Source organism: Panthera tigris, chromosome E2 (assembly GCF_018350195.1).
Source record: "Panthera tigris isolate Pti1 chromosome E2, P.tigris_Pti1_mat1.1, whole genome shotgun sequence".
In the NCBI taxonomy this organism is placed as follows: Eukaryota; Metazoa; Chordata; class Mammalia; order Carnivora; family Felidae; genus Panthera; species Panthera tigris.
In genome coordinates this window covers 4,386,022-4,398,984 of record NC_056674.1, presented here as the reverse complement: position 1 = coordinate 4,398,984, position 12,963 = coordinate 4,386,022, and the positions used below count along the sequence as shown (strand labels likewise).

Genomic DNA, 12,963 nt, shown 5'->3' with positions numbered 1-12,963 from the left:
TGGGTGCCTTTCAGATTTTCCAAATGTCCTTTAAGAGAATGTGTATGTTTAAAAAATGGATTTTGGTTCTTGTGTTCAAAGACATTGCTCTGCAAATATAACAGACTTAAAGTGCAGTTCTCCCAAGTGGTTTACACCCTTGATCTCTTCTGGCAGTAAAGATGTCATTATGGATAACTGTCCCAGCTTGGTTATATCCATCAGAACATCCTTTGTTCCCTTTACCAACCCCCATCATCATCCCTGTCATTAAGTATAAATACTCGGGCAACAGCTTCCATATATTCCCAGCACTCTATAGAACGAATCTTCTTTGCCTGTCTTTGCCAACAAGCCTAAGAGGTTATAGAGAGACACAACGAAGAGATACAAAACAGGTTATCTCGCTTACTAAACTCATATGCATAGTCATTAAAATACTGATGTGCAAAATTAACCCCCATCATAGGACATTAGGAGAATGGAGAAATAGGAAGCATCAGGACTTTGATCCTCCATGGAGACAAAATTGACCATATTACCTTTTTTTCAGTGCTCCAGAAGCCAGTTAGGAGAACACTGCACAAACATTCAAGTATGAATGAAGAAGAACCACACTGAAGGGACAAGGAAAGTTTTTGACAGTTGTGCACAACAGCTGCTCACTCTCCCTGGCACTCCGTGGGCAAGACCATGAGAAAAGTCTCAACTCTGCTCAGGAAAGAAAGACATAAGTGAACTGTGTGGGAGCAATTATCTAGCTGTTTTGCAGCTGCCCGGGGGACTTGTTTTTTTGTCACACGTGACATAGAATGAGAGAACCCAATGATACACTGTGGTGGCTGCTGAGTCCCAAGGTGAGCATTTGTCCAGACATTGGAGAGACTACAGAGCTGAAGACAGAGAGGGGAAGGTATCACAGGCTCTAAAGAAGTAACTCCACCTCTGTAAACTGAGAAATTAACAAAAACTCAGACAACACAAATGCCCAGAATACATGTGACAAGCACCAAGATTATTGTGATTTGGGTTCTCCTGTACAAATCAAGTTCAGGAGAATGGGCTCAGAGGCTATTTCTTAAATTCCCAAATGTGAACAAAAGATCACAAGGCATACAAAGTAGAAAAACTACTCCAATCAGAGGAATAAAATAAATCTCCAAAACTGGCCCTAAATTTAAAAAGAACTATTAATTACCTGACCAAGAATTCAAATAACCATCATGAAGATGCTCGTGGGAGGAGAGAAAACAGGGAACTAAATGATGTCAGGAAGACTATGCATGGCCAAAATGTAAACCCAAAGAGATGAAAAGTATGACAATCAATCACCCTAGAAACTGGGAGCTGAAGGGTATAATCACGGAATTTAAAAATACACCACAGGGTCACCAACAGATGTGATCCAGCAGAAGAAAGATCAGATTAACTGAGAGACCCCTTGTTGTCAATGATCTATTGAGAGGAGCTAAGAACAAGGTGGAAAAGGACAGAGTCTAGGGATTCATGGGACACCACCAAGTGAACCCAGAAATACATTAAGGGAACCTCATAAGGAGAGGAGAGTGAGAGGGGGCAGAGTTTACAGGAAGAACTACAGGCTTCTACTTCCAACATATGTGGCAAGAAGAGACAAATTCAAGAAGCTCAGTGAGTTCTAAGTAGGATAAATGTCAAGACATGAACCCACTAACACATTATAATTAATCTACCAAAATTCACAGGTGATCAGAGAATTTCAAAACAGTATGACAAAGGAATCTCATACAAGGGAGCTCCTGTAAGATTATTGGTAGGATTCTCAGTAGACCTTAGGGGAAGAATATTATACTATTAGGACAATTCATGTATACAGGATACAACATTCAGTGAACACTAACCAAGGGAAAAAAATCAACAACATGTGTCACGAAGTATGTGTGCACGATGTGTGTACAAATACATACATAATTTTACTGGTAAAGTGCATAAAGTGGATTCATACTTGAGTTAAACTCACATTATCTTAAAATCTAAGTTGAAAATTGTCATCCTACCACAAAATACACAGGCAAAAATGAAATCACAACTAAATAGTGTTGTGGAAGAGCCCAACAAAGGAAACACATTATTCACAACTGCAAAACCATAATAAGACAAAATTTACCCCAAAAAAATTCTACATAAAAAATAGTTGAGGGGCGCCTGGGTGGCTTAGTCGGTTGAGTGTCTGACATCGGCTCAGGTCATGATCTCATGGTTCGTGAGTTCAAGCCCCATGTTGGGCTCACTGTTGACATCGTAGAGTCTCCTTCAGATCCTCTGTTCCCCCACCCCACGCCTCTCCCCTGCTTGCATGCTCGTTCTCTCTATCTCAAAATAAAATAAACTTAAAAAAAATTTTTTTAAATAGATGAATTTTTAAAAGGAAACCTTCTATATAACTATAATTTTAAACTATGACTGTGTACCCCTAAGAAAATAGCACTTTCAATTACTGGTAGGACTTCCTCAATGGTAAAATGAAAAACAGTATTCATTAAAAGCAACCATGGAAAGTTCTAATGAAGAATATTATGAATAAGCACTGAAAAGACATTAAAAAATTGTATTATGTTATTAGAATATTCCTCCTCTTACACAGAATGTGAGGCTATACTCCATTCTTTAGAACCAAGCAGACAAAATAAACCTCTTTTATTTGTAAATAATGAAACACCACCAGAACTATAAAATATGTTGACAATCACTTTATGAAAAATAAATATTGGGGATTAAATTCAGAAACATTCTGAGGAAAGCAGAAGAGAAACCTATTGGTTATTTTTTACTGAAGTAAAATTACATTATAAAAAAAGCTTTTTAAAATATGGCAATTTTACTAATTATCCACCTTACTTCTTATAAGCATATGCCAATGGCCTATCAGAACTTTTGATCTAAAAATTCAGAGATTAACGGAGCGCCTGGGTGGCTCAGTCGGTTGAGTGTCCGACTTCAGCTCAGGTCATGATCTCGTGGTTTGTGGGATTGAGCCCCACATCTGGCTCTGTGCTGACGGCTCAGAGCTTGAAGCCTGCTTCAGATTCTGTGTCTCCCTCTCTCTCAAAAATAAATAAACATTAAGAAAAAAAAAAGGCTTTTTAAATTTAGTGATTAGTCTCATATATAACTAATCAGAAAACGAGAACACAAATGACAAAATCACAAGAACTTCTTATCATATAAAATAAAGTTATAAAATGATGCAATTATTAAGAAATGTGGTGATAAGTGAGACTTTATGATAGGCTGTGAGTTCTACGCTCTAAATGTTGGAGCTCCCCTAGGGCATTAATTTCTGTAGGAATTCTAGGATACACATAGATACATTAAATTATTTCACCATTGAGGAATGGAATGCAGAGTGAAAATTCCTAATTTTAGTTAACAGAAAGACAAATGAACTTTTGACGTGAAATAAAGGATTAGATTTTCTTATTTTAGGGAGGTGCTTTGTTATCTGATGAAATTACTGAGTCTCAGTTTTGTATGATTAAGATTAAAGCCTCCATAACATTGGAAAGGTTAAACAAGAAAACACGTGATATCTGTCTCCAGTGTTCTTGGAGTTTATGCACCAAACCCCAATATGGCCACCACTACCCTGACACACTTCTCACATGAGGCAAAACAGAACTTAGAAATAGCTTAGAATAGAGTTCGTCAGAAATATGGAAACTTCCCCAGGGCCCTCAAAGCAATGGAGAAGCTCTCAGAATATGGAGGCCCTCACACTCCAAGGGGAGTCTCCTCCAGGCCCTCACTGTGGACACGATGGACCATCACTGGAGCTGAAGGAGAATTCTCAAAGAATGTAAGAGCATGAGGTGTTAGATAGCAGATGGCTCGCTGTGAGAGACATAAAACTAGCTAATTTCCATTCAAGGAGAGCTGCTCAAACCACATTTTAAGGCCTATCTTCCTCCTTCACGACTGGTCTTCACCTCTGTCATCTGCTTCATTCATCCCCACCTACCTGGGGGTGTGGCTATGGTTTCCTTTTCGTTCACATCACACAGCTCCTTCTTTTCCTCCAAAAACATGACCAGGTCTGGCTTTGACACAGCAAGACCTGTTTATTAGAGAAAAGGAACAGAGTATTGACGGGGATTCTAACTTTCGACCCACTATTGTGCTCAGCGGACGAGAGAGGCCACTGTGTAGAATTTTAGGAAATGATTTTCCAAAAGCCATTGCCCAAAAGTCCCTTTACAGCATGCAGGAAGGATTTCCAATGTTCAGATCTTGACCTCCACTTCCAAATACTAGATACAATAAGAGGGAGAACTTGGGAGTTAAACATGTGGGAGGTACCATTTTATGCCATTCAATGTTTACAATTGCCGCTAACCTACAGAAATGAAGATCTTACGTGAAAGGGGAGGCTAAAGCTGAAAAGGAAACATCAGGAAGATATTTCTCTACATCTACAAACCCCTACTTCTTTCCCTCACTGCAGGGATCTGAATCCCAGTCATGCAAAGAGGAAGCTTTTTCAAAGGAAGGAGCAAAACCCTGAGTGTGGTTTGGGAAGTCTGGAAGGAGTTATCCTCACCCAAGAAAAGGAGGTGTCCGTAGTTCTCTAACATCACATCCCTGTACAGTTCCCACTGAACGACGTTCAGGAATCCCCACTCGTCCTGAGAGAATTCTATGGCCACATCCCTGAACGTCAGCAGTTCCTGCAATGAATACCACAGTTACCAAGTGACCATAGGCAGAGGTCATAATGGTACCTAAGATGAAAGAGGGAGTTAATGTCACCAGTTGGACCCCAAGACCTGACTTTCACTGCTTACCTGCTTGTTCCCACTGACCTTAATCCCTCAATTTCCTTTACCTCTTCTTTCTACCATCTTTTACTTCAGGCAAAACACCCCATGGGCTCAGTCTCCTATGGGAAAACAGAAAGTATCCAACAAAAGGTAATGACTGCCCCGAGGAAGAGCTTGGGCTGGCCCAATATGAACTTAGCCCCTGACTCACACCTATTGCAGATGGACTGAAGAGTAACCCAAGGAGTGACAGTTGCCATTACTCACCTCTACATATGATGGCAAGGCTCTCCTTTCTCAATCTCCACCCTAATCTTAATAAAAGGAAACCGTTCCCCATTCCTCAGTGAGCCTCTGCTCTGGAAATTATTCCCTTTCTCCTAATTTGCTGAAAATCAAGTTTCCTTTATGTGATAACCCCAGCTGGTGTAGTTTCTCTCTGTGAGTCAGCAAAGAATGAACTCATGTTAGTAGTTATATGAGGAGAGCTGGTTCTGGCCTAGGAGAATTTCTCGCTTTATGCAGTGATTTTTAAAACAGTAATATGTTCTCATGTATTCTCTAATTTTGAGATAACAGGCTGGTATATGATTCACAAAAACATTGTAAACACTGTGTGTTTACCCAAGAGGATTTGAGAAATAAAGGCATCAATACAGGAATACGCATTTTTAAATACTGCATTTGTATCATACAGAGTTGTGTCTATTTCTTAGATGGAAAGTTTGAGTGGGTTACAAATATGCTTACCAAATTCTAAGGTGAATGAGAATTTCACTACAGTGTATTAAAGATCTTGTTAAAATGCAGGTTCCGTTCAGGACTTTTGCGGTGGTATCTGAGTCTGCATTTCTAACAAGGCATTAGCCTTTGGGCCAAGGGATACATTTTTGAATAACAAAGGTAGAACTCCAAGGCAAGAATTCTTGGAGGACTGGTAACTGAATGGGTTTTATGGCAATTACAGGTTCTACTAGAATAGCAAGAAAGCCAACAATTTTTTCTGAGCATTTCATACTTAGCAGTGAGCATCTAAGTTTCTCGTAAACTAATGAAATATAAATAATAATACTCTAAGAGAACAAACTCGTTATTGTTTTATTTTCATGGAGTATTTTGTCAAACATCCAATATACAGAAGGGATCAGGTTGTAACCCAGGTTATCTGCCCTACAATTGATCTAAAATGACACACAGGTCAGTATACAGAGAGGACCCTATAAAATTGTTCATAAAGGTGTCAAACCTGAAGAGTGATGGAAACAAGCAATCCACACAAAATTGATGTACCTTTTTACATTTCCCGCACACATCCATACATTTATTTAGAAAGTAATTAAATACACATTAAAAATGACAGAGTAGAAAACGGTCATGGTGACTTAAACATTTTCAATGACAATAAAACTCATCTCCTTGTGCCTGACAATGCTTCTTTTATTCACAACGGCAACACGAACACACAGAATGAAATAATTGTTATATCTGAGTCCAGTATGGTGATGGATAGAAGCAGTAAACTGTTCACCGTTAGCCCAGAAAGCTGCTCTCTAGCCTGCATAGATGCCTTAAGGATCAAATACGTGCTGGTTGCTGCATTCTTACAGGGTCTCGTGGCTGCTTATACATCTCATCGATGGCTAGTATCGAAATGAATGATAAGCACCAGAAAAATCTTGCAAAAGTAGCTTTCCAAGTAGAAATTCCAAGAAACACTGATGATCTAATACTCCCCACATGTCTCCTCCCACTTGAGCACTTTGCAGATAACGCCCAGCTGCATACAGCCAACCCGCAGCTCTTTCTGCCCAAGGTTCCTGTTCCCAAGCTACCGAAATACAATTAGTAACATGCACCATAAAACGTCTCAAGAATTGTTTCTTGACAGTTGTGCTCAAGGATCCCACAACATAGTATTTCACCGAAGACTTTTGTTTCAATCCTCCTTTTTGATCTATTTCATGATTTTAAGACACTCAAACATGTTAATTCCGTGGTTCTTCTTTTGCTGAAAACACAAAGTAAATAGAAGAGGATGCCTGTGACAAGAGCGTAGAGTAAAATTGAAGCCTACAGGACGGAGGTCTGACTGAATTAGAACCTCCATTCCCAGAAGTCACTATCTCTACTACACAAGTGTGTAAACTGAGGCGATGTGGGTGGGCCCGGGAACCAGAACTCAAGAAGAATTCTTGAGACACAGTCATTACAAAAAGCTGCTTCCATGAAAGCATGGGGACAGGATCTGCACTGAGACAGTGAAGAGAAATAATCGTCTACTTTTAAGTTCTGGGGATGAAGGAAGCTTGTACAGGAATTTTCACATGTTAAAGAGGACTTAAGGGATCCTGAAGGTCTTGCTATTGTCAAGCTAAGGTTGTTGTTTTTTGCCTCTACCTGCAAGTTGCCGGGAAATTTTATTTTATCTACGTTTTTTTCGCCTTTGTTCTCCTTAACAGAAACTACAAGCCAAGAGAAACTCAGGAGAAAAAAGTTTCCAGTTTAAATGCGATGGTTTCTACACATCGCTCAGCAAATCCATCTAAGGTCCTTTACGAACGAAACGAGGGCATATGTGAATGAAATCTGGTGGAGAACACCACACCAAGTTAAACAACGGAACATCAGCTGTAAGGAAACGATTTGATGTGTCCGAAGGTCACATGATCACTGGCGTGTTCTTGTGGCTCCCTAACAGTAAATCAGAAGATAAATCTAATTATGAAAAAAACCAGTGGATTTACCCCAATTTCAATCACATATCGTTTCCATGTCCTATAATACCTGGTATATTTTAAATAGAGTAGCTTTTTCACATTCTAAAGACCAAGCCTGCCCTTTTTTATTTGCAGAACTCTCGGAGTTATTCTGGGCCTCATATCCATCTTGTATTTATGTTCATTTTCTTAGTCTGGGATCTACACAGAGCTGATAAAGCATCCAAAGTGGACCTAAATGGGAAGTGTTTTTTTTTTCCTTGACTGAAATACCAGGGCCAGACCCCATCAGCAATAGGAATTTTGAACTCCCCAACTTCCCCTGGGGGTCTGTCACAAGGAATATTTTCAATACTTGCAGGACTTTAACTCCAAGTGACAACTGTCGAGGCCCTCGTGGAACCCAGGTCGCAAAGGGGACAGAGAAGGCTCTGGGATATAGAGGAACGGTGTTCTAAAGGCCTAAACTTGAGTATGATTTTTGAAAAGGTTTAAAAAATCAGGTGAAAACAAAGCAGAAACATCAGGACTAGAGGAACCAACATTTGCAATTTCTAAAAGCACGGAATTTCAGGAGAGAAAGAGGACGCGGCTTCTGACGTGGGACGCCAGGCTTACCTGAGAACTGGCCATTTTCTTCTTCTTCCACCTCGTCCGCTAGATTTCTTGCTCGGTTGATTTCAGTGATGAAATCACGGTTGCATCAGGAAGAAAATGCCTTTAAAGCCACCAACACAGCCTCTTCACCAGTTAACTGCACGCCTGCAGGCAGGACATTGTAATGCAAAAACGGCCCAACTTCCTAGTCCTTTGTGTCCTGAGCTATTCAGGAACTCTGAGCTCCCACTTGGAGACCTAGCTCTGAGTTTCCCCTTCTCTGCTTGCAGGGGGCCTCTTCTCCCACAGACACCCCCAAATTAGACTGCAGCACGGGAACGTGTGCTGCACGGACCTCACCCTCCCCCACTCCTACAGAGGAGACCCCATTACCTCTCCTTTAGCCAAAGCCTGCACTCAACGTTCATAAACTAATGGGAAGCCGCCCCGCGTGACCCTGGCCTCATTCTGAATCACCTGATGCAGTTAATTAAAATAACAGTTGGGAGGCGCGCCAGGGTGGCTCCGTGGGTTCAGCCTCCAACTCCTGATTTCGGCTCAGGTCATGATCCCAGGGTCGTGGGATCCAGCCGGTTGTGGGTTGCACGCGGAGCAGGGAGCCTGCTTAAGATTCTCTCTAGCTCTGTCCCTCCCCCACTCACGCTGTCTCTCTCTCTCTCTCACTTGCTCTAAATTAAGAAAAAAATAAAAATAAAAAAAAAACACTTGGGGCGCCTGGAGACTCAGCTGTTTAGCGTCCCGCTCTTAATTTCAGCTCAGATCATGATGCCAGGGTGGTGGGATTGAGCCACGCGTCGGTCTCAGCTCGGAGCGTGGAGCCTGCTTAACATTCTCTCTCGCCCTCTGCCCCTCCCGCCCCCGCCTGCGCATGCGCTCTCTCCCCTCTCTTAAAAAAAAAAATACCGTGCATGTATAAAAATAAAACAAATAAAAAATTGCTATCCTTCCCACCCACACCAATTGACAGAATAGGAGGGGGAGGGCAGCTGATACCTTTTTTCAAACTCCACATGTGACCCTATTGGGAAGCATTTGGGGAAGTGACCAAGCAAAAATCAGTAACCATGGGTATGGTTGTCACCCAGATTTAAATCCACGCCCCCTCCACTGATCAGAGTTTCTGGAGATTTACACATTCTCCCCCTTTTCTCTACACGGAGGGAGACACTCATTCAAATGCAGCCTCCCCTTATACATGCAAATGCCTCTTACAAAAGGAAATTTACACCAGGTTTCAGAGCTTTTCATTTGTCTGCCGGATCTTTAAAATAACCAGCTGAGAATAATCCTTAGGGCAAAGAGACATATTTTGTGCTGACAAAATGCTTCCCCCCTTCAGTAGGGAAGTGTTTATTTTCCTAAGTCACTGCCAGTTTTCCAAAGCGAACGTGTATTTTCCACTCCCATCAGTAACACATGGGAATTCTAAATCCTCCCAATTTTCGTGTTAATTTAGGGTTATCCTTTTTCCTTTATTTTAGCCTTTCCAGAAAATATTCAGGGCTTTCTCACTGTAAAATATGAAGTGATCTTACTACAGATCACATTATGCTTAAAAGCATAATGCTGAACAAAAATCAAAATGACTGCATTAAAGCATCAGTAAGTCTTGACATTAAACGAAATACCAATTTTTCCTCTCTTCCACAAACCTCCCCTCCTCCCTTTTCATTTAGCCTTTTTCTTCAGGAAGCCGGTACCACCCAGAAAACCTGACGAACAAGGCAGGCAACACAAACAATTCCTGTCGAAACCGGATGGATCCTGTATTTCCCTACAAACCCCCAGCCCCTGCCTCTGGGTGGGCTTGCAGCTCTGAAGGCCCTAGCCAGCCTCAGCCTCCTCAGCCTCCCAAAGCAAGAAAGCTACTGTTCCCCAACTCTGTCTTATCCCAAACTCTGTCTTCACGCTATTATTTTTGACTCTGAAGCACAGAGGTCAGTTTTTGAAAACAGAATGAATGTGCAGGAGAGGAAAACATTTTTCTCCAACTGTTCTCTATTCTTCGGTGGGTCTAATAATTGCAATGATGTAAGACAGGTTCACAAAGGAAAAAAACTAATTTCTTAATTATGGGAACCTCAAAGATACCAGGCTCAAACACAGGCAGCTGATGCTTATATGCCATTTTGAATTAAGCAGAAGGGGGTAGGGATTTAGAATTTCAACAAGGTGGAAATACATTCACAGGAAAAAGAAAAGAACAAATATTTGTTAAACGTTTGCCATGCCAGGCAAGCAATTATTTATGATATAAAAAGTTAATCTCTGGTATTAGCTCTTTTCCTGGTAGAGAGGTCCCTCATCTAATTTATTCTTGGGGTGTATATCAGCCTCAGAAATAAAGGAAATCCTTCCTTATGCAGCAACAAAATAAACTTAAGGCACCTTTTCTCAAGTTAAATAAGCCACACACAGAAAAATATATACTGTAGGAAATCACATACATGTGGAATCTAAAAGAGACAAAAATTATAAAAGATTAGCATGTTCGTTGCCAGGGGCTGAGGACAGGGAAATACTCAGACATTGATTCAACTGGTCCAAGATTTACTTAATGCAGGATGAGTGACTGCACGTTTACATCTCGATGACCAGAGCTCATACTAGTGTGTTGTATGCTTGAAATTTGCTAGGAGAGGCTATCGAAGTGTTCTCACTGATGTGGAGAACAAAGGCAAAAGAAAAAATACTATTTTCTTACGACTCACAGCCCACTGACAAGTCGTCGAGATGGGCAGAGTGGCTTATCCTCCAGGAACTCACCTGCCTCAATGTGGACACTTTGCCAAGGGCAAAAGGCAACCTTTGTGTGACATTAGCCCCACTCCAGGATCCTGTAAATTCTCCTTCAACACATAAAAACCCTTTTGGAACCTTCCTTTATCTCTACTCCCCAAGTCATATGGTGGCAATTACCCTCCAAGCTTATGGCCCACTGATATACATCTGAAGGGTCTCATGACTGAGGCTTCACTAGACAGTAATAAATGACCTTTTCCTAATAACATCTAGACCCTCAAGTTCCTTGAAACCTTGCTTCCAAATTCCTCAGAGACTTAGGCTGTCCCTGACCCCCTCCCAACTTGAAAGTATATCCTCAGCCACTCCTACTAACCTCAGTGCAGCTCTTTCTGCCCACAGGTCCTGTCCCCCAGCTTTATTAAAACCACGCTCTTTGCACTGAAGACCAGAATTCTTTCTTGTCTGTTCACTCCCGAACCCCAACGTTTTCATAGCATCACCACACACACACACACACACACACAGAAAATCTTTTTTTTTACTTTTTTTTTAAATTAAAATTTTAACATTTATTTTTGAGACAGAGAGAGACAGAGCATGAACAGGGGAGGGGCAGAGAGAGAGGGAGACACAGAATCTGAAACAGGCTCCAGGCTCTGAGCGGTCAGCACAGAGCCCAACGCGGGGCTCAAACTCATGACCCTGAGATCATGACCTGAGCCGAAGTCGGATGCTTAACCGACCGAGCCACCCAGGCGCCCCCTTTTTTTTTTTTAACGTTTTACTTTTATTTTTGAGACAGAGAGAGGCAGAGCGTGAGCAGGGGAGGAACAGAGAGAGAGCAAGACAGAATCTGAAGCAGGCTCCAGGCTGTCAGCACACAGCCCGACGTGGGGCTCGAACTCACAAACCGTGAGATCATTACCTGAGCCAAACTCAGACCCTCAACCGACTGAGCCACCCAGGCTCCCCCACACAGAAAATCTTAATTGTGGGAGGTATGGGATGTTTATTAGATCTATTGTGGTAATGACTTTGTAAGCAGGACCCAAGGGTGCAGGAGCACCTGGTTCCAGTGGCCCCAGACAGACCCAGTTCTGCCACTCACGGCTGACCAAATCCAAGGGCAAGACAGAGGACTTTTGCTGCCTCAATTTTGACCTCAAACTTCCTCACTGGGTTCCTTCCAGCTTGTCTCCCGGCTCAGGAGGAAGACCCTGAGGACAAAGTATCCCTCAGGGGAACTGGAACTACCCCTCAAGCCACAAGCACTGCCCTGAGCCAAAAAACCCCACCCTGGACTGACTCCCAGACAATGACAGATTTAACCTGTACTGTCAACCTGCAGGCACCCCCTCACTTTTGCCCCCCTGTTTCCCTTATATAAACCTGGAAGTATTTCTAGCACATTGGACACAATCTGAGACATTAGCCATCTTCCCAGTGTCTGCCTCCCTGAAATAACTTCCTTTGTCTCACCACCTCTCATCTCTCTGCCTCATCTCTCTGATTTTGTCAGGAACAAGTGACCAAACCTGATCTGTTTGGGACCCTGGAGACACGTGCTCTTGCACCCCATCCCTGCACACCAGCTAACAGCACAGCAATGAGTGGTGGCAAAACCAGAAAGGGATTTTCGTTAGGGAGGCAACACCGAGAAGGCAGTGCACAGACATCTCAAACACGGTCTCCAAATTACCGGAATAATCCTCAACCTTGAAAAAGGAAATAGATCCTTTCAAATTAAACAACACACTTCAAATGTAAGGACATTATGCTAAGTGAAATAAATGAATAAGACACACAGACACTGAATCTACTACCTAATGGAGTGAACCTCATGAAAAAAGGAAGGAATGAAGGAAGGGAGAAAACAAGGAATGTGGCAACAAAAAAGTAAGAAAGGAACAAAATGTAATTGCCTGGGGTTTAGAATAGATACAAATGTGGAAGGGGGCGTCTGGGTGGCTCAGTAGGTAAAGCATCCAACTCCTGGTTTCAGCTCATGTCATGATCTCAGGGTTCATGGGTTTGAGAGCTGCATCGGGATCTGTGAGGACAGTGATCTGTGAGCCTGTTTGGGATTCTCTCTCTCTCTCTCTCTGCCC

At 42.1% G+C, this 12,963-nt stretch overlaps 1 protein-coding gene across 12 annotated transcripts in view; it reads right to left on the bottom strand.

Moving 5' to 3' along the window:
- Nucleotides 1-12,963, bottom strand: part of LOC102955340 (zinc finger protein 429-like) — a 79,507-nt gene that overhangs the window by 14,534 nt on the left and 52,010 nt on the right. For all 12 annotated transcript variants that reach the window (XR_006211640.1, XR_006211642.1, XR_006211639.1 and 9 more), the window contains 3 exons: nt 8,111-8,254; nt 4,556-4,682; nt 3,977-4,072 (listed from right to left, as the gene is read on the bottom strand). Coding sequence is in view for 1 of the 12 variants with exons in the window: in XM_042967974.1 (XP_042823908.1) it covers nt 3,977-4,072; nt 4,556-4,682; nt 8,111-8,125 (238 nt within the window). In the remaining 11 variants the exon portion in view is untranslated. The remainder of the gene's footprint in view (nt 1-3,976; nt 4,073-4,555; nt 4,683-8,110; nt 8,255-12,963) is intronic.